General features: G+C 37.8%; 1 protein-coding gene across 12 annotated transcripts in view; it reads left to right on the forward strand.

Moving 5' to 3' along the window:
• Positions 1 to 27454, forward strand: part of SUCO (SUN domain containing ossification factor) — a 72453-nt gene that overhangs the window by 18287 nt on the left and 26712 nt on the right. For 3 of the 12 annotated variants that reach the window (XM_065554703.1, XM_065554707.1, XM_065554706.1), the window contains 11 exons: positions 4060 to 4165; positions 7155 to 7270; positions 9128 to 9268; positions 14078 to 14218; positions 14420 to 14570; positions 15940 to 16060; positions 17672 to 17796; positions 18275 to 18342; positions 22677 to 22784; positions 24685 to 24790; positions 27328 to 27348. In XM_065554703.1, the coding sequence (XP_065410775.1) occupies positions 4060 to 4165; positions 7155 to 7270; positions 9128 to 9268; positions 14078 to 14218; positions 14420 to 14570; positions 15940 to 16060; positions 17672 to 17796; positions 18275 to 18342; positions 22677 to 22784; positions 24685 to 24790; positions 27328 to 27348 (1204 nt within the window). Of the gene's footprint in view, positions 1 to 2240; positions 2278 to 4059; positions 4166 to 7154; positions 7271 to 9122; positions 9269 to 14077; positions 14219 to 14419; positions 14571 to 15939; positions 16061 to 17671; positions 17797 to 18274; positions 18343 to 22676; positions 22785 to 24684; positions 24791 to 27327; positions 27349 to 27454 lie in introns of those variants that run through there. The other 9 variants (XM_065554704.1, XM_005304324.5, XM_042851210.2 and 6 more) reach the window with 7 other exon arrangements.

Consider the following 27454-nt stretch of genomic DNA (forward strand, 5'->3'; position numbering starts at 1 on the left):
TCCCCCAGGGATAATGCATTTACATTGCTATGCATTGTCTATTTTGTTAAGCACAAGCCATCATGGACACTACTTTTATACTACACCCTATTTTAAGAGACGTAGTCCACAAATGTAGTAGGAAAATTGCTGCTTTTCATTCTGACCGTTCACAGAAGATCTCAGCTGAGTCTGCAACTGCAGTCAAAAAAACGAACAATGTTGGAATGTCTAAGAAATTAGATGGAAAATACAGAATATGTGATTATATAGATCAGTAGTTCACCCTTACCTAGTGTATTGGGTGAAGCACAGGTCAACCCATCAGAGGAAGGATGTGGCAAAATTGGAGGGGGTTCAGAGAAAGGCAACCATGATAAGGCATTTTCTCCCAGAATCCTAGAGTACTTACTTCAAAAAAGAGAAGAAATAAGGGACTTGATTAACAGATTGTTTTAAACAGGTTAGGAAATGCCAGACGTACAGTGCAACCTTAATTCTTCTCCCTTGCATATTGATACGGTGCCCAGAATGAGGCAAGGGTCCTGTGGAAAGAATATGATTGTGTAATTAAGCCTGTATTATAATTTTATGTACATAAGGAGTCAGAACAAAGTTTGTGTGGGCAACTGTAAATCTTGCATTTCCTATCTTTTGACTTTGCAGTTTAAAAAACTTAACGTTTTTGTATGTAATTTCCTTTTTTATAGGACAAAACAAACTGTTCTGTGCAAATGTCACAACCCCCTGTTAACGCATCATAAGCAGAGTTTGAATCCTGAACCTTCATCTCTGCAGTGCAGATTACCACAGTTTGAGCAAAAGAACTAACTGAATTAGCTGGCAGGAGGGGAAGGTTATTCCCAGAAGTGTGGTGGTGTGAACAGACTGCTGGGTTTTGGATGTGATTGGGTGCGAGATTCTAACCTGGCCCAGTTCTCCCTCTCTCCCACCATGCACAGACACATACTATGGCAGCTTCCACAAGTTTGCCAGTACTATATCTGCTACTGCTTTGGCAGTAAGGTGAGCCTGGCCTTAGAATGTCTATTATTCTGATACAGTGTCAACATTTTCTTTAGGAGTGCAAGGGGAAGAAAAGTGATAGTGATGTTAGCAGTTTCTGTCACAGCAAAAAAACAAAATTTCAATAAGTCAAAGAAAAGCCACTTCTGTGGTACCAGGGCATTTTCCCTGTCAAATATCAAAGATCTGCTACAAAGAGTAGAGGTGTGAAGTTTGTCAAAGATCACAAAAATCTTTTATAATTGAAAGTGTTAGGCAACCTAAATATAGGGATCACTTGCTGCTCACCTTACAATAATGAATAGTATAGAGGAGCTATAAGTGATCTTCCATTCTCTCCCTCTCACCACAAGTATAAGGGGGAGGGATTCAATGAAATTGAGGGCAGCAAATAGAAAACTAATTACATATTGTGTAGACTTATTCTTTATCTGTCTGTAGAATTAATTGCCACATTGGGAGTATAAACTTTAATAAAACTAATATTCTAAAAAGTGCTATTTTTAAAAAATCATTTGAAACAATGTTAGCCAACTTTTAAAAATAAATTTCTATTATAACATGGAAACTGAGCCCTCATTACATATGTCTTGTAGGCCCTGCTTGGTTTCCAGGCAGCTCTCATTCCCACTACCACTTCAGAACATTTTTCACTCTGTTTAGCCATTTATATAGCCACCTTCACCTTTGAGTGCCTCAATTCTTTCTGAGCTAAAAGATTCTCCATCTAGCTCCTGAGTTTGTCCCTCAAATATAGAATTTTATGTAAACCAAATCATATCATCTACCTTTTGGTATCCAAGCCTCAATATCTTTCTTTACCAAGCATGTTAAAGGGAAATTTGCATTTATACATCTAGAACAGGGGTCAGCAACATTTCAGAAGTGGTGTGCCGAGTCTTCATTTATTCATTCTAATTTAAGGTTTTGCGTGCCGATAATACATTTTAACGTTTTTATAAGTACTCTTTCTATAAGTCTATAATATATAACTAAACTATTGTTGTATGTAAAGTAAATAAGGTTTTTAAAATGTTTAAGAAACTTCATTTAAATTTAAATTAAAATGCAGATCCCCCCGGACCGATGGGCAGGACCCAGGTAGTGTGAGTGCTACTGAAAATCAGCTCGCGTGCCGCCTTTGGCACGCGTGCCATAGGTTGCCTACCCCTGATCTAGAAGATATGGCACAAAGGGCTCATCAAATTTTCTCTATCTACTTGGATCAGAACAGCTATTGAGCATATCGTCAACCTACAAAATTAGCCGAAGGTGCAACTCCCTCATGAACCAACCCTCTTCCTACCCCCCACCCCCCAAAAAAGCCTTATACAAGCACATATGTGAAGCCACTATCTGGTTTACCCTATATTGGTTCACTAAGCTCTATAAAGCTTGGGCTTTTCTTTACCTGACGGAGCTTTGTTAGCATCCTTCAGTTTGCTCTAAACTTACAATATATACTTTAAATACATTTATTTATATTTTCAGTTTGTGTGGGACAACAGAGCCTGATTTTATGTATGGTAGTTATCCTCTTTATTGATCATTAGTGTTTGCTACTGCCCAAGGGTATGTATTGTCAGTTGATCTGTGCATAGGAAAACTTCAGTTTCTGACCTGTGACTAAAAGGTAAAGAAATTTCAAATTTTAGAGAGGAGTGTATCCTTTTAACGATAGCTAGTCGGTATCTTGTCAACTTCCATTCGGTGCTTTTTTTTTCCGGTGTTCAGCTCTGGAGGCATCTCCTTAGGCTGTGATTTCATGCAGTTGGTGTGCTAAGGGAGTTTTTTTTTTTTTCTGTGAATTATTAAAAAATATCAGGTTTCAGAGATATCCTATCTCCTAGAACTGGAAGGGACCTTGAAAGGTCATCGAGTCCAGCCCCCTGCCTTCACTAGCAGGACCAAGTACTGATTTTGCCCCAGATCCCCAAGTGGCCCCCTCAAGGATTGAACTCACAACCCTGGGTTTAGTAGGCCAATGCTCAAACCCAGTAGCAGCTGTGTTAGTCTGTATCAACAAAAAGAACAGGAGTACTTGTGGCACCTTAGAGACTAACAAATTTATTTGAGCATGTCTCTAAGGTGCCACAAGTACTCCTGTTCTTCTTTTTAAATATCAGATGCCTTTATAGTCAGGTGTGTAGGAGTTCCCTACTGCAGAGTGCCCATAATCACTGGATTTACCATTTTGACAAAGTAAGTTACAGATAAGAAACTAAAATGTTCTTTTGAGAACTACTTATCAAAAAATCTGAACTTTCTGATGAGAGGCTTTTTATCTCTTGATCAGAAAAATTCTGTATGTTCTGTGCAGACCAGTAGTCTGTACTACTATGAGATTGCATCTGTCAGTGCCACGTTGTTTGAACCCTGAAGGTCATGGGTTCAAATCTCACTCGATCTCATACGGAAAAGGCACCTCCAGTTTACCCAACTGCAGAGTGGATACCTGATCCATTGGGTTAGGACAGTCAAAGGTGGTCGGACATGGTGCTCGCCACATCACTCCCTTGTGTACTGTTGGCTATGAAATTAACTGTTTCAGCCCGATGGTCCAATGGCTTGGGGGAACTTAGACTTTGACTATTGTCAGTCTAGTTTAGAATGTAATATTGTAGGTGCCCAAGTATTGTACACTTCTAAGAGGAATAGAACACCCCGAGCCACTAAGCACACTGATGGCACTGCACAAGAAATGAGTGGATTTTGGTCTATAGACTCCACTTCTTCCTTTTTACTGACTGATTTGTAAATTATGAGTATATTTCAGAGCTAACTTCCCAGTCCATCATGCTATGAGATTAGTTTTTAAAACTGAAGTGAGATTCCTAGCACTGCTTGCAAAGGATCATTAGTAACCTAACAAAAGTGGTGTGTTCTTTTTGTGTGTGTGTGTGTGTGTGTGTGTGTGTGTGTTTTTTTTTAATATATCCAGGTATTTTTATAGGAACAAACAAAAAAAGGTTGAGGGAGATAATCTGTGTATTTATGTATGTAAAGTGAGACTTAGATTTTTAGTTCCTGTTTTGTCTGTGTTTTGTTTAACAGGCTTCCCAGCTGGCATGTTTTTTGTAAAGAGAACCCTTCATCTACATTGCAGTACTCTCCAGATAACTATGCCCTGGCAAATGAGGATGAGAACATCCAGGAAAAGGTACAGTGGAGATTTGCATATTTTTCAGCCCATGCTTGATATCACATGACTAATTGCAAAGCTAGTGGTGGTCCTCATTTTAAGATTGGTTCTCAATCAGTGATTTAAAAAATATGTACTGAATGCTCCAGTTAGCTAAGGTGCTAAGGCTTCTCATCTAGAAAATCTACTTTGACTTCCACCATGTCCCTGTCTCTTAGATCATGCAATGTCCAGGCTCACTGTAGTTTTGCCAGCTTATGCTCTAAGTGATGCACAATCAGGGTGGATTTGATTTAAATCACTAGTCAGGAAGACTTTTTCTACATAAAAGTGCATTCTTGTTCGTTGTTATAACCTTAATACATAGTCTTCACAACTCACAGATAGATGTAGATTTCATTTTTAGAAGGTACACACTATACCTTTTTAAACAGTGATTTATTTTGAAAACTTTTCAGATTAGTTTTACAGCTATATCAGAAAATGAATGATTGTTTGGTTATTTCATTTACCAAAGGTAATTGAAGCAGATATTTATGAAGTCATTGGGAGGTGAACTATCTTTAATTCAACAGGTTAATCATTGATATTTGGAGGATTTTCTTGCCATGACGTATTAGGAGGAGAACATCACCAGACAACATTTAAATTGTCTTATTTAACTAAAACAACAACGTTAAGTTTTCTTCAACAGCAAACATATAATATTTTAACAAAACAAGCATATGTCCCTCACGTCTCACATTTATCTCCAGACTTCTTCTCCTTGTCCAGATCTATTCCGTCCCCAGCAATTTTCTATTAATTGAACTTTTTGAAACTTTGCACTTTTGGAGAGAGGTAAGGGATTGACTCTGTGTACACAAATTAACAGAGGGACATTAGAATTGATGTCTGTTATTTCTCACCTCTACATGTGTAGTTAGTTAGTTATTTTTGCTGTTAACAAGCATGTTACCCCTGGAGGCACACATCTACAGTTTGAAAACTGCAAAACTAAGTATCTCTGATGGTATCTTCTAGACTGAGCACTGAATCTCACCGGGTAGAATGAAAGATTAACCTAAATCTATACAGAAGCCTGTGGAACCCCATAAAATTGGGTCCCTAATCCATGAACTATTGGAACTCATTTACAAAACTTTTCTTAAACATTACATGAATATATTGTCTCATACTATAGAATTAAAATTTATAATCACTATTCCATTACAGCTCAAAGATATCTCATCATGGATCTTAATTAAAACTATCTTTAGATTTTTTTCCTCAAAGCATTTTATAAAAAAAAAATCCTATTTAAATAAAAAAAATCGGTTTTTTAAATCATTGATTTTTTTTTTTTTTTTTTTTTTAATCCACCCTGTGCACAATCCTGCAGTTCTCAGCTGGAAGAATACAAGATCAATTTTAAAATGAGCAAAACTACACAATCATAAAAAAATGTGTCTTGTTACTAATCTTTCAAACCCCAGTTTGATTTTATGCCTAATGTAATATGCCCACATCACTCAAAGAAGAAGCCAAGTGATCTGTAGTGGGGCTTGAGTTTGTGAAACCACCCTTGTACACTTTGTACTGATTTTTCTGATAACTACCTTCCCCCTCATTAGGATGCTTATTTGTTTCAGAAGCAGATGTCTAAAATTTAAACCTAGAGATTAAACTCATTCCACCAGATCCAAAGTATCTTTTGTAGCTTGTTTAAGAAATTTGTGTGTGTGTGTGTGTGTGTGTGTGTGTGTGTGTGTATGTAATTTAGAGCTGTTGATTCTTTAGCATATTGCTCTTGACTGGGTCTCCAGAACTCCTCAGTTCAGGAGGGCAATCTTGCAGCGTTTGACTAGCCCTCCTTTAAGAGGAATTTCTGCTAGTTAATCTTTCAGGAGTAGGGATCTGAGTGGCTAATACTTGAGAGAGGTCACTTACCTGAAAGTGTGCAAGATTAATTTCATATGCAGATCCATACTTATTTTCCTCCTTTTCTGGAGTCTGTCTTAACCAACTGAGGGTTAGTTAGGAGCTACAGTTCATTATATAGCCTTGCTTCTCCTTGTGTATTCAGACATTTAGCACGTTTAGCCTTCAGAATCACTGATTTTTCAAATAGATCTTCTACAATGAGGGGCATGCATTTCCCAAGCTTGTGAATATGTACAGACTATATTTCAAAGAACTGCAACTATAGGTAAACAATTTATCAGATATGGTTCACCGATCCAGCCAAGAGTGTAACTTCCCGCATATAGAGTCTCTAAATTATTTTCTGTATGAGAAGTTGTACCAGTTTAAATCTATCTAGTTGAACTTTCACAAACCCCTAACAGACACACTTAAGCAGTCTTAACAGTTTCTTAAATCTGTTTATCTTGTGTCAAATTAAGCTAAACAGATTTAGGCCACATTATAGTGGCATGTCTATGGCACCATAGCTGTGCCAGCATAACTCCATAGTGTAAATGTAGCCTACAGCAGCAAATAGGGTTTTTCCATCACTGTAGAAATACCACCTCCCTAAGTGACGGTAGCTAGATCAACAGAAGCATTCTTCTGTCAGCCTGGCTGCATCTACACCAGGATTAGATTGGCATGGTTACAGTGCTCAGATGTGAATTTTTCACACCCCTGAGTGCTGTAGCTATATCAACCTAAATCTTAAGTGTAGACCAGGCCTTAAGGAAATGTTAAATTGGTTTGTGTTTTTAGTGTAAACCCCTTAATTGAACTAAAATGATTTAAACTGGTGTGACTTTTCTTGTACAGACAAGGATTTAAGAGCATTTAGCTTATATACATTAGCGTGTGAGACATGTCTCTGGATGTTCCATAACTCAGCTTGTTTTCTTTTGTTGGGTCTAGAATTCAGGTCTAGAAAGGTAAAATACTCCAAGGTTTGTCTCAAGACCAATAGTGGGAAAGTGTTTTTAGTAGAATTAAATTGATTAAATTCAAGCATGTTATGAATATTTATTATCCAATTGTTTTTTTTTACTTTATAATGTACTAGGAGGAAACAGGCAGACCCATTGGAACAGAGTCTTTAGAACATGTGGACTCAAATATACACAGTTATCCTGGAGAAACTGATTTACTTGATGACTGCACAAAAGATGACCAGGCAAGCTTTTTCATTCGTTTGTCATTTGGTGCATTTTTCAAACATTTTATAGGTTTGAGCTTTTCATTTGTGTGTAGCGGTTTTATAACTATTTATATTGTATTTTACTTGCATGGAGATATTGGGCACAGAGCTACTGGAGGTGTCATTTTTCAGATGGGAGAAAAAACAAGGACCAACACATTTTATTAAAGTCCAGCATGTATAATTTTTAACAGTGAGGGTAATTGAGTGTTACACAACTTACCAAGGATGTGGTGGATTCTCCATCACTAGAAGCTTTTAAATCAAGATTGGATGTCTTTCTAAAAGATGCTCCAGCACATAACTACTTGTTTGGCTAGAAACAGGAGTCACTTGGTGATATTCTATTGCCTGTGTTATGTAGCAACTCAGACTAGATGATTGTGCTGGTCCCTTCTGGCCTTGAAATCTATGAATCTGTAGTACTTTCTGCCTACCTAAATTCCCTCTGCACTTTCGATTAGATGCAGTATTCTTCATTTTCTAAACAGCTTTTACATTCCATCTTTCAGATGGCTGCATTTCAGCGGAGAGTGCAGGATTGTGTGTAATAAAGTACTTTGAAAACTTTGTATAAAAATTACAGTTTAGAGAGAGGTTATTTGATTTCTGTTGAAACATACCTCATACTTTCTAAGGGTCAAAAGACAAAGTATACTAAAATATTTAACTCTGAATTCCAGGTTATAGATATAATTCCATCATAAATCCTTCCCAGCCTCTTTGTGTTTAGAGTAATGACTCAAGCTAATCCAATTGATGAGTAGGGGCGCTTGGTTAAGAGTACTATCTATTTCTTGAAGGAAATACTCTGGTGTGTTTTGCACTTACCACATGCACACCTACAAATGTATTTTACAGTTTTGCATGGTGTAGTCAATGTGATCGGGTAGCTAAAGGACTAGGAGTTAAAACCAATGGAAAGCTATTTATTTGAACCTCATTTTGTTTGTTTTCCTGGATGAAAAATACGGCTAAAATACTTGCATCTCAACTGGGATGTTGTCAAGGTTAATGTCTGTAATATGTGTTGAAACCTTGGGATGAAAGCTTTAGGTAGTATAAATTATTTTTGCACTTAATGTGAGACCTCAAAAATATTCCTGTTCCAATATAATTAAATTCAATTGCTTAAACATTTATTTATTTTGTAATGGCATTATTGGTGTAAACAAAGTGGTATAAATTCTTGTTTTGGTGAAATGTATTAAATTTTTTAGAAATATAGCATTATTAGGAAAAATTTCCTAATTGTATTTTTGGGTATAAAACAAAAATTGCAAATATGTCCCAAAGTAGCATTTAGTATCATGTATGTTGCTTATGAATGAAAGCATGCAATGTTCCTTTATGGCAGGGGTTGGCAACCTTTCAGAAGTGGTGTACCGAGTCTTCATTTATTCACTCTAATTTAAAGTTTTGCGTGCCAGTAATACATTTTAACATTTTTAGAAGGTCTCTTTCTGTAAGTCTATAATATATAACTAAATGAATGTTATATGTAAAGTAAATAAGGTTTTAAAAATGTTTAAGAAGCTTCATTTAAAATTAAATTAAAATGCAGAGCCCCCCGACAGGTGGCCAGGACCCGGGCAGTGTGAGTGCCACTGAAAATCAGCTTGTGTGCCGCCTTTGGCATGTGTGCCATAGGTTACCTACCCCTGCTTTATGGTGTCAGATTCTCACTTTTGTGTGTGTGTATGTGTATATTTGGTTTTTGAAGAGATCAGTAATTCAGATGTCTGTTTTATGTAAATACAGGAGAAATGTAAATTACATCTCACTTATCAGAAGTCATTCAAATTTTGCACTGATTTCTAATATTTTAAACAGACTACAGAAATGGGTGAATTAAGTCTGCCTCAGGTTGAGACACTACCTTCAGTAGACTTAAATGAAGCTTCTTCTAGCATAGCTGCAAGCATTGAAAACATTTCCAGTTCATCTACCTCAGAGATCTCTCCAGTCTCGCAGCCTGAGTAAGCTTTTTATTTTGTTACCATTTTGGTCTTTATTGCAAATAAGTAGTATTTCCCCAAATAGGTGGCCCTTCTAAATTGTTAGGCATGAGGAATTGGTTGTAATACTGTGTAGGTGTTGGGATTTTGCTTGCCAAGAGTACCATAGCATTCTCACAGCTATATATTTTTGTTAGAGAATGCCACCTGAAAGTATTTAATCAGTTCTTCAGAATCTCCATGGCAACAGCTTTCTCATTGATTTACAGTGGGGAAAACTATTGTTGCTACTATGCAAACTTCAGCCTGCCACACTCTTACTAGTTTTGCTACATACTGATTTATGATAGCAAGGCTACTCCAATATACTGTACCACTTCTGCAGTGCATCTTTCCTGCATTGTTTGCCTGAAGTGTCAATGTTGATTATCAACCTAGTGATATATACTGAGAACTGAAATATTTTTTTCCTTTCACAGTAGTAAGCTTCTTAACTGTATTCTATATACATTGCATAGTATATCTGAAAAATACATGTCTTTATCTGTTCCCTGTTAAAGGCCACTAGCCCTCACAAATAAGCTTTCATGTCTTTGCCAGAACTGTTTCACTGCTGGGCTATGCTTTGTCCTTTAAGGAGATAAGCCTCTAAGAATTCTGTTATTCCCAGCAGCAGCAACAGGGCTGTCCTAAACTCTCTGCTCTGACAGCAGGAGACTCCCCCCCACCCCCCCCTTTAAATGGGGTCTCAAAACATCTTCATTTAAAAGAATTCAGCAGTGCCTGTACTGCTTCTGAGGCTCCCAGTGGATCGTAGTCTAGGTTATCAGTGGCTGGGTGGCTCTGAAGCAGTCCTCTTCAAAGGGCACCTCTGGAACACAAAGGCATCACTCTGCTGCCCCCTCTATGATGACACAACATGCAGGAAAATAACAAGAAAAAGTTGAAGGTAACTGTAGAATTCAAGTTGCGTAAAATTACAGAGCACCAACCCCTAGCATAAGAATTTAGACTTCTCCTGCAAAGTTCCCCTCAGACACATCAGGATCTTAAAACAATGCTCAGCTAATCATTTTGCTGGAAAATCTCTGCTGCAGTACTTAGGCAGAACAGAACCAATTAAGCCTGACTCACTATCATTAAATTGACAGATTAAAGGAAAATCAGAATAAATTGGACTCATTAAATGTAGCCAGTGGAAAAAAAAATATTTAAAATCTGAGGATACATCTGCACTGCAATAAAAAGCCCCAGCACTGAGCCCGAGTCTGTGTCAATTGATTCGGGCTGTGGGGCTACAAATGGCAGTGTAGCCGCTGGAGCTCGGGCTCCAACATCCACCCCCCTCATGGGGTTTCAGAGCGTATTGCTCTATCCTAAACACAAATGCCTCCATTACAGTTTTTGTCCCCTAATTGGCCTATTTATTCTGATGCATTCATGGATATTCTTCTATGCCAGTGATGTTCGAGACTCATGATAAAAATCACAAGAGCTGGCAGCACTCTTAGTGGGCTTCTTAAACCCTTAGTTCATGGAGCCATATAACTTCATGAGACTTTCATCTTCCATTAAAAAAGTTTCTAGCCCTCATGGCTGGGAAAAGCTGGAAAAAGTGAGCCCTAAAGGCTGAAACAAGAAGGCAAATTTAAAACGTTTTTTTTTTAAATCTTCTCATTTTTCGGGCTAGTCAATGATAGTATGGGGCCTGATTCATGATTTTCAAATGGTTTGGATTGGCTTCCCTGAATAAATAAGGGAAGAAGGAACAGGGTGACCAGAGAAGGTGAATGTTTCTTTACAATTAAAAATCTTTTGAATCAAAAGAAAAATATTTATACCTATTTTAATTTCTTTCTATATGGACACTTATTTAAAGTGGCAATGACTTTTAGCAAGCGTGTTCAATCATAGACAACATATGGAAGTTTAGCAAACACTTTTATAGTCCAAGATGTTAAAGAAAAAGTTGTATAGCTATCTTATTTTGCTGTTGTGAGCTTTGAGTTGTGAACTGCCTGTTTAGCTGCCTTTTCTGTTAGTATGAGACATTAGAACTACCACAAACATACTTGAATCATTCCATCTAAACTCCTGTTTTTACTCTATAATAACTTAAAAGTTGTTCCTTTTGGACATGAAACTGCTCATGATTCATTTCTGCAAAAGACTAATATTTTTGGAAACCTTTCAGAAAATATCAGTTGCCATCTGAGTAAGATGAGAGATTTTATGGTTATATAAACTTTCTTTATTTTCTGACTTGCATTTCAGTTAGTACTCAATGTGAACAAATAATGTGCACATGTTTTGTAGTAATTTTTTTTAACAATTTACATTTGTAAATGACTAAACAGGACAAAATACATGTGCTTAGTGTTCGTGCTACTCTTTCATATATGTAAACTACACATGTATATCTTCTGTGGAAAAAAAATCTCATTGTGGCTAATAAAGTTAAGGTATACCCTAAGATTTTTTCAGTTAATATTTGCACCATATTTTATTGAATTACTGATCATTCATATTCACATTGTTTCTGTTCATTCATCTTCAGTCTTGTAGGGTCAAGAATGTGCAGAGCAATTTAATATTAATACGTTCAAGTTAGGTTTTACACCTTGGCATCTGAATTTGAAGTTTAATGCAAAGGTGTGATTCACCTGCTCTGCCACAGAAAGGGATTTAAAGGAAATAGCTATTAATATAATGGACTGAATAACTTGTAATTATAACCACTTGTTTCAAGGATTAATATTTAACACAAATCTTAAATGAACCTGTCTGGTAAAATCAATCTCTTAAACAAGATAATTAGTAGTCTCCTTTTGTACTCGCAGGGATAGACAGATCTCTTTGCTGCATGGCCAAAAATAAGTTTTTGAATGTCCGGTTTTTTCTCCCATTTAGCATTTTCATTTGAAAGGTGCCAAAATTAGTTCCTTATTTTTTTTTTTCCCCCTATTACTGCTTCCGTTGGAGTAGCACCAGGTGGCAAACTGAAAGACTCAGCCTGTAGGTTGCTAACCTGCTGTTATGCTTTGGAGGGGAGGGGAGGAGAGGAGACAGCATTTTGCAGCCCAGTGTCAGAATATTAGTGAGACAAGGTTGTATTGCCCCAGGTGAAGATTGCTAGTGCTGAGATATGAGAGGCCGAGCAAAGGCTTTTCTTAGTTCTGATTTATCACCCTTATAGATAATGTTCCCTCTAATTTTTCCCATCCATTGTGGAATGAATTTTATGTGCACCAATAGGGAGGTGATGTGTGTCAGGAGTGGGGCCGAGGGGTTCGCTCTGTAGGGGGGGAGGGAGGGGAGAGGGCTCAGGGCTGGGACAGAGGGTTGTGGTAAAGGGGGGGGAGGGCTCTCGGGTGGGGCTGGGGATGAGGCGTTTCGGGTGCAGGCTGCCTTGGGTTTGCGGCAGGGAGAGAGGACTCCCCCCAGCAATCTCTCTCCACAACAGCACCTTGGCTGGGGGTGAGGCGTCTTGCCCTGCAGCCATCTTCCAGGCCCGCCTATGGCCACGCCCGAGTGCAGTGTGCACACCTGCACGGCTCTGCTAATTTTGTGTGCGGACCTTGGTTGTCTCCTGCATGGCAATGCAGGCATACACCTTAGCGGGAATATAGCTTATAGACCACTGGTTCTCAAACTATTGTACTGGTGACCCCTTTCACACAGCAAGCCTCTGGGTGCAACCCCCTTATAAATTAAAAACACTTGTTTATATATTTAACTCCATTATAAATGCTGGAGGAAAAGCGGGGTTTGGGGTGGAGGCTGTCAGCTTTTGACCTCCATGTAATAAACTTGCGACCCCCAGTTTGAGAACCCCTGTGTTAGACCATTGTGTACTCTTACCCTGTATGAATGCAGGCAGAAAAGGAACAAATCAAAAATTCATTTGTTCCATCTTCTCTCTCCATTTTTTTTCTGCTTCATCTCTGATGAAAGGCAGCTATGGCCTTTTGTTGCTTTAGGATCTATGTGACCCAGCAAGTTCAAGTTTTCTTCCTGAAGACTGAAATGAAATAATCAAGACATAAGGACAGATTCTGTAGCCCAGTTGTGGCCCCTTTACACAGTGGCGCAAAGGGGCTGTAATGCAGCATCATTTGGTCAGCAGAGAATTCCCGTGGTATAGGAGAATGGCCTGCTAGCACACATGTGCTGCTGTCAGGCCCTGTGTCTTTTCATGCCACCCCTCCTGGCGTAAGAGGCATGACAGTGCTCTGTTCAGCTGTACATATCCTCCTCTGATGTATGGTCTATGAAGAATCCTACACCAGTGGTGAAACTTACAGCCAGTCAGGCAGCTCTAAGTTGTGTTGGTTAAGGCTCACCCTGAGAATCTCACAAATGAGCTGGTTACAGCTTCCTTTCCCGCAGCCCAAGCAAAGCAAAGTTTGGACAGAAGAGCCAATTTCCCCCTTTATTTTGTAATAGTAATGGAAAACTCGCTATAGCAAGAGTGATGAGATGTCTTAATGGAGACTTTTGAGAGCTGGCGACTGGGCCTTCTATAAGACCAGTGTTGTGTGCTGCTACTTATACCATGGCAAATGGAATAGATGGGAAATATGTCACTATTTTGGAATTGTATTCTCATATCACTCACATCAAGGATGATCTATTTCCCATCTATTCCATTACATTACATATTTCTCTTCATCCACTTACAAGATCTAGGACTGACATTTCCATGGTACTGTATTATATATGTATTCTCTTTTTTTCTCTATCAAAATAGCTTCATTAACTTAGCTCTTTGATTAGCAGGGTACTTCTAATACCAGAAGGGTAAAAAGCATGTTATTTCTTTCCCTTCAGTGCAATAGAAAATTCCCGTGCTGATATCCCTGTAGTCAGCTCTAGTGAAGCTGAGCAGTCAGAACCTGACTGTGATATTGGTGGGGCACTTGAGGCTGACCCTCAGAGTGAGCCTTCCTCTTTTGTCAGTCCACCAGAGAGGTGAGTGTTGTGAGCCTAAAATAACTTCAATGTGTTTTGCTATGCTGGCTTTGCAACATGGTCATTCACCTGCTCTGCTTGCTTCTGTATCCGTTGTTCGTTTACAAGTTCATATGTAGTATATTAAATGTAGTTATATGAAGATTATAAAACTGCTTAATGTGTTTGTTATAGCTTCTAATATTCTTGTGTATTTTTCAGCCTTGTGGGTCAGCATATAGAGAACATCTCTTCTTCACATGGCAAGGGAAAGATGACTAAATCTGACTTTGAGTCAAAGGTTGCAGCAACTGAAAATGGGCCAGAGAAGGCGAAATCTGCTTTGAATGCTTCAGATAACTTGAAAAGGGAGGTATGTAATATAACTTGAAATATTCTGCCAGGACACACACAATTAAGGAACTATCCAGGAGTTGTGTTTAAATTGCAAAATTATCTTTTTGCCTTTTCCTCTGCTTTGATATGTATATTGCCTCAAAGATTTCTTCAAAAACTCATTTCCCCTCTTGCTTTTTTCAGTTTTAAGTATCAGGTATTCATTTCCCTCTTTGCTTTAAGAATGAGTATTCCCTTCATTTGGGGGATTGAGCTGTAGTTCAGATTACTGCCTTGTGTGATGTGATTTCACTAGTTAGGTCATTGAATGAGCTTGCCAAGATCCTTCATCACAGAGGGGTCATACAACCCTCAGCTGCTAGTCCTGGCTGGGCTGGGGAGGACGGGACTTCCTCTTGCCCTGCACGGCATCTGGGGATGGGTCAGGCCTACCTCCAGATTTCTCTCCCAGCTGTAGGCAAAGCCTCCCCATTTCCCCCCTCCCCCCACACACACTTCCTGCACGCATGGCTCCTCAGCTGCAGGAGGAGGGATCACTGTACAGGATGCTGCTCCCCCATCCACCCAATCCAGATCCCCTCATACCCAGATCCTCCCGCTGAGCCTCATTTCACCCCCCCGCTGAGCCCCACTCCCCCTGCACCTGGAACACCCCAGTGAGGCACCCGGATCCCCACCCTACTGAGCCCCAACCAGCTGCACCTGGTTCCTCAACCCACTGAGCCCCCCACTTCCCCCAGCATCTGGACCCCCCCCCCCCCCGAGCGTCCCATATCCAGACGCCCCTGCCACGCTCTATCCCACCCCCGCACTGAGCCCCAACCACCTTCACCTGGATTGCCCTGCAGAGTCCCATTACTGTTGTACCAGAACCTCCCCACAAGCCTCTGTGCATCCAGATCCCCTCTTCACCCGGATCCCCCACTGAGCCGCTCACATCCAGATTGCCCCACACAGAACCCTCTCAACCTGCACCTGGAGCCCCCCATACTAAGCCCTTCCACACTTGGATACTGCCTTGTTGAGTCTGCCTGCCCACACCTAGTACACCTGGCATGCAGAATTTTAAAATACTGTGTGCAGAATTTTTAATTGTTTGGCGCAGAATGCCCTCAGAAGTATATATGGCTGCTCTTATGCTCTTAAAGAGCTCCTCTTCCCAGACCTGCAGAGAAGCCCTTTGTAAGCTCAAAAGCTCTTATCAACAGAAATTGGTCCAATAAAAAATATTAACTCATCCACCTTGCCCATTTAATATTATGTTGATTTGGAATCTGTTTGGTTTTTAAAAAGCACTGTAGTTCTTCATTGTATTTTCTTGATTTAATGTTGGCTGTCTTAAAAACCTGAATCCTGTATATTGCTTGATATTTTTTTTTTTGCAGAAGGACTATAAAAAAGCAGGAGAAATTGACCCTACATCAGTAATAACCCCAAAGGACCCAGGAGACATTCCAACATTTGATGAGTGGAAGAAGAAGGTTATGGAAGTAGAAAAAGAAAAAAGTAATTTCCATGATTAATTCCTTTGGTCTAAATATGAGCCACTTCTATATTTTAGTGTTTCCTCTTTTATTAACTTTGTCTAAAATTTAAATATAATGTAAATAGTCAAAGTAAATGCATTAGGATACAGCCCAAAAGTCCACTTCTGTACTAAAAATATATAATACAGAAATACAACTGACTTCCTTGTGTGGTTGTCTGTCAAAATATTATCCCCATAGAACATGGCAAGGCATTGGCATTTGACAGTATTTCATAAACATCAAAATAGCAAGAATTTCAACTTTAATTAAAGCAGCTGGGACTTGTGTGCAGTTATTTCATTGCAAACTGTTAGGCAGACTTCCATTTTGCAGAAGAAACACTGATTCTGAAGCAGCTATCCTGCCCAAGTATCTCCTTAACTGGATATAGAAATGTCAGACTTCAAAGATCGTAATCTCGCAGTCCTATAGAGCTGGGAAAGGGAACATTTTCCCATCTTCCCATTGAACCTGGTTCTTATTTCTAGCCCAGAAATGTCCTACAATGACTGTATTTTAAAGTCATGGCATATATAGTAAACCTAAACAAATTAATATTTAAAGGCTTTTATGGGTTTCCCTAAGATCTGTGCAGTTCTCACGCAATAATTAAGAAACTTGACATTAGGTGGAGGGCTACAAAAAATAGTCCTAGTGACATTTTTAAAAACCTCAAGTGTTTGTATTATTGAACTTTGGTAAAAGAGATGGCATATAGAGAAACATGATGGCAAAGTTTTATCAACACTCATTTAGGATGCCCTGCATACCTTCCTTTGGCTTTGTCATCTGTGAGTAGAAGGAAGTTTCTGAATGAATACTGCTAAAACATGTCTATCACACCATTACGTAGCTGTGTGTAAATGTCCAAAACGTTTTGAAGTGTGTGGCCATTACCTCCATTCAGATACCTACTTTATCTGTCTTGGTTTTTATAATATTTAAAAATTTACTACAAATTACATAAAGAAAAAATTGTTTGTGGCCTAATTCCACGAAAGTCAGGGAATTCTGCGTAATGGTAATCACTGGTGCCTAAGCCTTGCCATACATGCTTCACATCATTCATTTAGACAACTGTCTAGTGGTCAAGACCACAAGGTACATATTACATTGTGTCTTATTTATAGAGCACCAGTCACTGAAATATCTATTTGAAGTATTGTGCTCTTTTCTGATAGAGAAGCGAGAACTAATTAATTGCCAATTTCCTTTTTGGGAGTTTGTCAACAATTTAACACTTTAAAAAAACATGCCCAAATTCTGGGTGCAGGATATTGTTTCATATAGATGAAAGCTTCCCTGCATTGGCAAATTGAAGTGCTAACATGGGAACAAGATAAATTATTAAATTAACTATTAAGGTCCACATAAAAAATGAAAGAGGAACCTTAAAAGCAGCTCTATGGAAAGAGCATTATTTTTACAGTCTTATCACATACAGTGAATTAATTTGTACGCTTATGTTGAAGCTTGCAGCTTTGTTACTCAAATGTTGAATAACAATACTTTCTTCAGATCTGAAAAGATTGGGCCCATACGTGTCTTTTGTTACCTTGTTAACAATAAAAATTTATCTTGTCTGCAGGTCAATCGATGCACCCATCCTCTAATGGAGGACAGCATGCCACAAAAAAGGTTCAGAAAAACAGAAATAACTATGCCTCAGTAGAGTGTGGTGCCAAAATACTGTCTGCTAATCCAGAAGCAAAGGTAATTTTATTTACTAATTTGGGGTTATGAATGTGTATGTGTGCATATTTTAAATGTGATCTTGTACTGTTCTAACCACACTTACTTTAAAACAAAACATTGGTTTTCTAAGGCAGTGTTTTCTAACCTTTTTTTCAGTAATTCTTTTTTTGGCTTTTGAAATACTGGAATTCTGTGAAAACATCTACCTAGCATAGGAATCTATGGAAGCTAGTTATGTTGTGTGGTGTAAAATCTTGCCAGCTTATTTAATAAGCGACTAATCCTCTGGAGGTATATGTGATCTGAGATGTATTATCTTCTGCATGCTGTCCTGTTTAATCAGTTCCATAACTTGGTATTTGATTCCTAGAATTATATGTGCACTCTAAATGCAGAAGTATGGATTGAAAGGTCATTTGTGTTAAAGGAAATAAATGTTGCTTTATTTTAATTCTTTATTACCTGTCATAACTTAAGAATTTTATTATCCATTTAGAGCACATCAGCAATTCTGATAGAAAACATGGACCTCTATATGCTAAATCCATGCAGTACTAAAATCTGGTAAGTTATGTAGCACTGTGCATAGGATTTTTTGGTTTGCCATCCTGCTGGGAATATGTGCAAACTGGTCCATTTACTTGAGATCAGAATCTGCCTGCCTTAAGTGACACTAAACTATTCAGAATGGGGTACAGAGGGAAACTACTCAAGAGTTTAGAAGAAGGTGGACCTTCATTTCCTCTACTGCAGAGAAAATCCAATTTGGTGGTAGTACTACTTTCTCTACGGTGTTGAGATATGGCGATAGAGGAATGGCTTCACCTAAGTTTTGAGTTTTGTGCTTGGTCTCTGTAGTTTAGTTGCTCCCATGGCATCTGAAACAAGGAGGTTGCTCTGCAGACTAAACCAAGAAGAGCAGCATAGGGAGAAGGGAAAAGAAAACACAGAAGGCAAAGAAAACAGTACTGTGGGGGTTTTTTGGGAGTCAAGTCTCTCTTCTAAAGTTCCTATATTCTTTTCCTTTCTCCCCTGCTTCAGCCTAACCCTTCTTATACCATGCCCACTATTGTCATAGGAGCCCTCTCAATTATCAGTTCTTTTGTAATCAGCAAGCTCAGCCTCAGAGTCCAAGAGCTGGTGCCACTTAGCTCAAGATCAAGCTTGTGCAACCAATCTTCTCCATAATTCTGAATCTTCTCCACATATGAACTAGCAGAACATTTAAATGCCATGTTTTTAACAGCGCTGATGTTTTTCATGACACACTATTAGATTTCACAGAAAAAAAGCTAAATTATGATCTTAGGGAAAAAAAACTGTACATCCATTTTACCTTTGTAAAGACTTAAGTGAGACTTCCACAACTGTATAGTTGCTTTTGAAGATGTTTAAAACACTGGTTTGGATTATATTTGCTTTTAATTCAAATTGTGCTATGTACAGTATTAAATGTACCTCGGGATTATAATTTTGTGAGTAAACTGATGAATATTGTAGCACAGTGAGTCACTGTGCTGAAAATCTGAGTTTAGACTCCTTAGAGACTAACAAGTTTGCGGATACAGACTAACACGGCTGCTACTCTGAGTTTAGACTGTAACCTGAGTTTAGACTTTAACTTTCCTGGGCTGGGAGCACCATGGAAACAAATGTATTCAAATCCTGGAGAGAGACTAGGACAGCTATTTCTCTTCATTGTTGTGCCATATCTTCTCTGATTAAATCAGTTAGCATATTAAGTCCTTTTCAAATACAGGATAGCTAAGATGAGGCATACTGAAGAAATGAATAAAGGGAAATGCTTAACCTGGAATGAGGCCTGAGAGTGGCTAATTGACGGAGTCCTTAGTAGTCAACTTGAAAGTTGAATATTCATAATAAATGTCATCTGAAGAACTTGCATTATTTACACAGTGCTTGTCACTTGACAGGTGATGTGGGCTCTTCTTTGCTAATCCTTTGTGCTTTGAAATTTTCCTATGCATCTTCAGTTGGTGACAGTGCTCTTAAGAGTATTATTACTAAGTAATGATTAGCAGTCTGCACAAGCCTGCTTCTCCTCTAAACGGATAGCATATGTAAAAATACTCAGGCATCTGGTTAGAATCCTAGAAATATAGAACTGGAAGGGCCCTCAGTAGGTCATCTAGTCCAGTATCCTGCACAGAGGCAGGACTAAGTATTATCTTGTCCCATCCCTGACAGGTTTTTATCTAACCTATTCTTAAAAACCTCCAGTGGTGGAGATTCCACAATCTCCATAGGTAATTTGTTCTAGTGTTTAACTACCCTTACAGTTAGGAAGCTTCCTAATGTCTAACCTGGCTGCAATTTAATTACTGCAGTCCATTACTCCTTGTCTTATCCTCAGTGGATAAGGAGAATAATTGATCGTCCTCCTCTTTATAGCAATTTTTTACATGCTTGAAGACTCTTATCATGTCCCTCTTCAGGCTTCTCTTCTCCAGACTAAACAAACGCAATTTACACTCTTTCCATGTAGGTCAGATTTTCTAGACCTTTAATCATGTTTGTTGTTGTCCTCTAGACGTTCTGCAGTTTGTCCACATTTCCCAAAATGTGATGCCTTGAATTGGAAACAGAACTCCAATTGAGGCCTTTTCAGTGCTGAGTAGAGTGGAAGAATTCTTTATGATATCTTGCTTACAATATTGCTAATACATCCCAGAATGATGTTGGCTTTTTTCCACAGTATTATGTTGTTGACTCGTATTTAGTTTGTGATCCACTGTAATCCCCAGATCCTTTTCTGCAGAACTTCCTAGGTTGTCATATGCCATTTGTGCAATTGATTATTCCTTCCAAAGTTAGTGCTTTGCATTTGTCCTTGTTGAATTTCATCCTGTTTATTTCAGACCATTTGTCCAGTTTGTCAAGATCATTTTGAATTCTAAGATGCTTGCAATCCCTCCCAACTTGGTATCATCTGCAGACTTTAAGCGTGTTCTCTATGCCATTGTCCAAACCATTTATGAAGATATTGAATAGAATAGGACACAGGACAGATCCCTGCCGGATTCCATTCAGTATGCCCTTCCAGTTTAACTGTGAACCATTGATAATTACTCTGAGTATGGTTTTCCAACCAGTTGTGCACCCAATCTTATAGTAGATTCATCTAGGCTATATTTCCTCAGTTTGCTTATGAGAAGGTCATGTGAGACCATATAAAAAGCCTTTCTAATGTCAAGATATATCTACTGCTTGCCCCCTATCTGCAAGGCTTGTTACCCTGTCAAAGAAGGATATTAGATTGGTTTGACATGATTTGTTCTTGACAAATCTAGGTTGACTGTTATTTGTCACCTTATGGTCTAGGTGCTTACAAACTGATTGTTTGCTCCATTATCTTTCCAGGTACTGAAGTTAAGCTAACTGTTTATAATTCCCTCGGTTATCCTTATTCTCCTGGGGCTTGTTTACATATATAGCGCTGCAGCAGCACCACTGTAGTGCTTTAGTGAAGACACTACTATGCCAATGGGAGAGCTTTTTTTATTGACATAGTTAATGCACTTCTGTGAGATGCATGGGTAGAGCTCTCCCCTTGACAGTGCTGTCTACACTGGGGGTTAGGTCAGTATAACTATATCGCTTAAACCCACTCCTCAGTGACGTAGTTATACCAACATAAGATTGTAGTATAGACCTGGTAGACAGCAGTATTGTGGAGTAATTGCAGGTTCCACCGTTTCCTGCATGCTATCTCAACTTTATAAACTACATACTCCAGGCTGCATGAACAACTGGAGAAGTTAATATAAAACTTTTTAAATTTCCTGTATGCATTGCATGGAAAGGGGGAGAGGCAATGATTGGGAGTGCTGCTCTGTTTTCCTTCGTGATCTTTAGAAATTTGGAGTCTTCTTCAGAAGGACTAAAGAAAAGGTGTTAGGCACTCCTATGCCAATGTGAGACTATAAACTCCAGACAACTTTATGTAGGTTCCCTCTTGAATTCCGTCCTTCCTCCTCACTTTTAAACTAGTCATTTAACTCACCACCTTTTTTCTTTTTATTTAATAAATGGTGTGAATTTTTGTTTTAGTTGTTTAATTCTCAAATTTGTACATAGGGTGGGCACAAGTCCTTAAAGCAATACATTTTCCAAACTACTAAATCCACAAATTGTCCAAAATCACCCTCTAAGTACTTAAGGTATGTCTACACTACAGCAGCACAGCTACAGCGCTGCAGCTGTGCTGTTGTAGCGCTGAAGTGTGTAGACACTTTCTGTCAATGTAGAAAGCATTTGTCCATCTGTGCAGGTAATCCATCTCTCCAAGAGTTGGTAGCTAGGTCAACGGAAGAATTCTTCTGTTGACTTAGCTACTTCTACAGTGGGGGTTTAATAATAATTTCTGTTAATAAAGAGCAAGCCAGAAAAGAATCTAGTTTGCTCTTCTGGAGTTGGAGTTGTATTGGCTTTGCAATATTATCAGGAATAAAGAGTAGTAGGTACTTACTGAAATAAGTGGATATGACCCTGAATACTCAAAGGGGGCAGATGATGATCTGTGGGATAAAGATGTCACTTTTCTGAGTAGAGCTTAATTTGAAAGAAACAAGAGTTGCATTCTTTTACTTTGAGAAAATGGGTGTTTTGAGCTAACATTTTATTCCATTTCCCGTGCATAGAATTTAAAAGCAAAATAATTTGCAACCCACCCACACACCACAGGAGCAGTTTCTTTGACAAATTTTCTAAAGGTATCAGTGAGTGGTGCCTCTGTATTGTTGTACAGCTATCTTGTGGCACATTTCCATTGTGAATGAAAGGTTTAGTAGCACTAATGGTTTTGAATTGTGTAATGAAATTGTGTGTTTGCTGGAGGTCACTTATTTCCAATCTCTTTTTTTTTTTTTGTCTTAAAGGTTTGTTATTGAGCTCTGTGAACCAATTCAAGTAAAGCAGCTTGACATTGCAAATCATGAATTATTTTCATCTACTCCTAAAGACTTCCTGGTGTCCATTAGCGACAGGTATGTCATATAATCAGAATTTGAATTTGTGATCATTTGCATTCAGAAAGCTTAACATAAAGCAAGAATAATACTCAACAATTGCAATGATTTCCTAATGAATAGAATTTGAATACCAAATACTACTGTGTGGCTCATTCCTTTGCTTAATGTAAATGTTGTGAAATAACATGGAAGATGAACTGTGCATGTGTAATAGGTATTTTTCAAAATAGGTAGGTATGTCAGCCATTTAGCTTTCACCCAAAAAGCAAAATAATTTAATCTACACTATTACCTTGATGTCCTGTGGTACTTTCTAGTTCCATCTTTGATTTGCCTCCTTAAAAATGGCAAGGGAAAGGATCATTGATCTCTTTTAATTTTATTTCCTCCCTAGATGAGGTTTGTATCCCAGAAGTAATTTTTTACCATAGAAGTAAAAAACACTAAAATGTTAAAGAACTTACTTGCAAATCAGGTATCTAATATATTGGCATTTATTGTATCTTTAATTTGTAGTTAAATTTTTAACTCCTTGATTGATTGTCATCCTTAATTGTGGAAAGCAAGTAACATATTTTAAGAGATCCCACATCTTTACCTTCCAGTGGTATAGAACCAATTGCCCACATCCTAAACTCCCAACCAATGTTATCATTAGAGTAAAATATTAACTCTTTAGTAGATCCCATATCCATTTTTTAAATTTTTAGAGTGTGTGTGTGTGTGTGTGTGTGTGTGTGTGTGTAATATAAACACATACACTGGGCAGAAAGCTGAAGTTCCACTGCATGGGGATGAAGCCTGGGTCCCTGAGCCCTGCCAACCGGTGTTGAAGCTCAAGCCTGAGCAATATAGTTTCATGGGGACTGCTGTGGCATGAGACCCCAGGCAATTGCCCTACTTTCTACCCCCTAACGCCACCCTGGCTTTTATATGTAGAAAGCCAGTTATTGCGGCATAAGTGGGCTGTGGAGTTTTTATAGCATATTGGGGGGTGGGGGGCCGCGGGCGTACAGGAGCTCAGAAAGGAAAAGGTTGAGAACCCTTGGCATAGGGGATCTATTGATCACTCCTTCCCAGTAACTTGTGAAGGACTTTATCTTCTCTTGAACTTTGATGGCTTAAAAACTATGGGTGCATGGTCATGTTTCAAAATTCCAAACTTTGTATCTGTCATGTTCTCTCTCTCTCCCCTAACCTCCAGCTATTTAAATGAGGGCAACACTTATAGCTATATATGCATCTAAAGCAGTCTGTAGTAAAAAGCAGACGCACACACTTTATTGCAATACTAAAGTAGATATTAACATGTTTGTAAACTATATATTCAGTTAACTTGTTCTTAAGTTAGCAAATCCTTAGCCAAAATCATCCCCGAGCATGAAAAAAACTTTGCTATAGACTGTAGGTATCTTGAAATGCTTGGAATCTCAGTAATTTAGTAACTGAACTGGGATTAATTCTGCCATCATTGAGTATGATACTTTAACAGCAGTGTTTTATCTAATGGCTTAGAGTCTCTTTTGCTAAAAGAACAATGATGTTCTGTTGAATTTGGGACTAGCAAACTTCTTTATTTTGCAACATCCAGACCATTTTTCCTTTTCAAAGCAAATACTTCAATATATTTTGTTTGGATTTAGAAATCAGTGCCCAGCAACACAGGCCTTGTGCATAATCCTTTAATAATTGTATCGACATTATGGAAGCAGGATTGATTTCAGCTTAGAGTTTCCTAGAATGGCTAAACAAGGAATATTGAAGTTATGAAAAAAAGAATTGGGAAAAATATTAAAATGAAATACTAATTTTTTTAAAGAATATTATTAATTATTCAAAGAATATTAAAATTATGAAAAAATCTTGATGATTTTCTGCCTTTTTTTAAAAAAGTCAACATTTTGATGTTTTCCAGGTACCCAACAAATAAATGGATTAAATTAGGTACTTTTCATGCTAGAGATGAGAGAATTGTCCAAAGCTTTCCTTTGGATGAACAGATGTATGCAAAATACGTTAAGGTAATATTTTTAGTGTGCACTGAATGCAACTATTCTCACTTTTAATGTACACATTTTTTTTGAAGGATGACTTCCGCATGAGTCACCAATACAGTGTTACTTGAGTCTGTTCAAACCTGGATTGAAAAGTCCTTGCTCAGTTAGCAATCTGAATTTTTGTTTACTGGCATACCATGATTGTTTCAAATACAAGAGGGTATTAAGGAAAGGTTGATAACTTTAGCATCAATTTTCTCAACTGCAGCTGATTTTGTAAGTTTGTTTGGTTTTGGCTGCCAATGTTTTACTTTGCTTTTTAGGTTTAATGAAGCAAAACGTTCTCAGAACTTTTATTTTCTTTAAATACAATACATACCAAAACACATGTGGTGCATATTTCTACAGGTTCATATTACCTGCGGTAGTTTATTCTGTATCTCTACGGTGTAACCTGTACTCTAGCAATTATACACTTCCTCAGTAGTTTTTACTTTATACAGGTCTGTCTCATCTTAGGCGGGGGTTCCGTTCCGCGGTTAGCGCGTAAAGCGAAAACCATGTATAGCCAAAATCCCATTGAGTTCAATGGTGGGCGAAATCGCCCGCACTACAGGTATAGTATTAAAATTGTTTTCTTTTTTTTGTTTTGTTTTTTGTTTTTGCCGACCGCGTAAAGTTGAAATCGCGCATGTTAAATGCGCATAAGATGCGACAGACCTGTATTGCTACACAACTTCAAACAAAAATAATGCACTAAAATCTGAAATTTTAGAACTTCAGTTTTGATATCTAGTATAGTATTCATAGTGGAGTTCTTGAGCTGTAACTGTCACATACGCTAATTCCTTTGAATTATTTAGGCTTACTATTGCTGGAGCCACAATTTAATAATTGATAAATTCACAGAGGCTTGTTTTGCATTGAGAATACTTTATTTAAGATTTCAGGAAAACCTGTGAAATCTAGCCTATTTAGAAATCTTCTCATAGTTAATAAAGAGAATGCATTGGTACAATTGCAAGTTGCTTTTGTTCTGAAAAGGATACTATTGCTTCCAAATACTTGCTTTTTGATTTTGTTTAGAACAATTTTTTTTCTCTAGTTAACATCTCATCTGAGCATCCAAAACAACATTATTTGATGCATTGGCATGCTTAATGTTTGTTTTCACTAATAAAAGTGAGCATGTAACACTGTCATAAGTAAACATTAAATCTAAGGCCAGCGTTCTATTTTCATTTGATTGATTAATTGATTGATTTTTTTTTTCTTCATTCCCTAACTGCAATTCAAATATACTTGTACTGCAGTGGTTTCTGGAGTAACACAACTTGAATGGAAACAGTGTGGATTTTGATTTGCTAATCTCCCCGTCCCTCTTTAAAAAAATAATTTGAAGCATACTAGCCTTCATTTAGCATTCTCTCTCCTTTGAACCTGTGTTTAGATTATAGTTGGTTAAAGTTGTAGTGTATCTTTTTAATGTTATCATGGTAATTTATTTTATACCCTTTTTTAAATTCTATCACAATACTATTAAATTTTTTACAAAAATTAAACTTTGGCACCGTCCAAGAAAACACAATCATTTGAAATCACTGAATTTCTGTAAAGATTGGCTTATACCATAAAATTAAGGAATCTACTTTCCTAATGATGTGGGAGTGATTTAACTTGTAATCTATGATAATAACTATCCAAATCTTTTACTCTTCAACTGTTAATTGCATAATTACACTCCCAAAAAATCTTGCATGAGGCTGTAAAATGACAAGATAAAGTCTTTTTGCTCTGCCTGCTGGCTGAATTAATAGCCTAATCAGTATAGCCAGAACTGTGACTTTATCTGTTAGTAAAGTACCAAAAGTGTGCTAGATGCTATAGAATTTTAAAAATCTCTTGTATGTAATTTTCTGCCTTAAATATTATGGTCCAAAAACCATGAAATCTTAAAAGTACTAATTGTTCTTGGAGTGTATTGGCTTTTATAATATCGAATATAGTTTGCTAGCATGTTACAAATATAGTAGTAGCTAAAACTTTCCCATTGGATCTTCAGCTGTTCTATCACCTATCTTCTCCTAGAAATATTTCTGTAAAACAGAATGTTATGTTGAAATTAGAACAGTTACAGTATGTATAAAGTACATACTAAATGTTTCTTCTTAAAGTTCTCATCTTTCAGGAGGCTGTTTAATGCTTCCCCCTCACCCCAACTTAATAATCATCACATTTATTTAGCTTAATTCATTTCAATATTCTGTGTCTGGCATATCAAATTTTTTATCATTCTGTAAGAGAAAATTTGGAATCTGGCTATATCTTTCGATTAATAGAAACAAAGATTTCTGTGCATGTTGTTCCTTTCTGTCTGCAAATTGAGGGCTAAAATAAATCTAGGTTTACCTAAAGCAAACGATGTAGTATTGCAGCTTTATCCTTCGCATCTTATTTCTTTGTGCATTTTATAGTACTTATTTAAAAAAAAAAATTCTAGTTGCCTGTGGCATGGCCTTTGTACTGACATCTTTTTTTTCTTTTCCTTTCTCTTGCTTCAGATGTTCATCAAGTACATAAAGGTTAGCAACCTCCTTTCTGAATGTTGAATGCATAGGGCTTGGGTATAATCTGTGGCTTGGCATGTTAATGCATGGCAGGAATAAAGCTTTCCAAGAACCTTTCTGT

The sequence above is a fragment of the Chrysemys picta genome, chromosome 8 (genome assembly GCF_011386835.1).
Source record: "Chrysemys picta bellii isolate R12L10 chromosome 8, ASM1138683v2, whole genome shotgun sequence".
Classification (NCBI taxonomy): domain Eukaryota; kingdom Metazoa; phylum Chordata; order Testudines; family Emydidae; genus Chrysemys; species Chrysemys picta.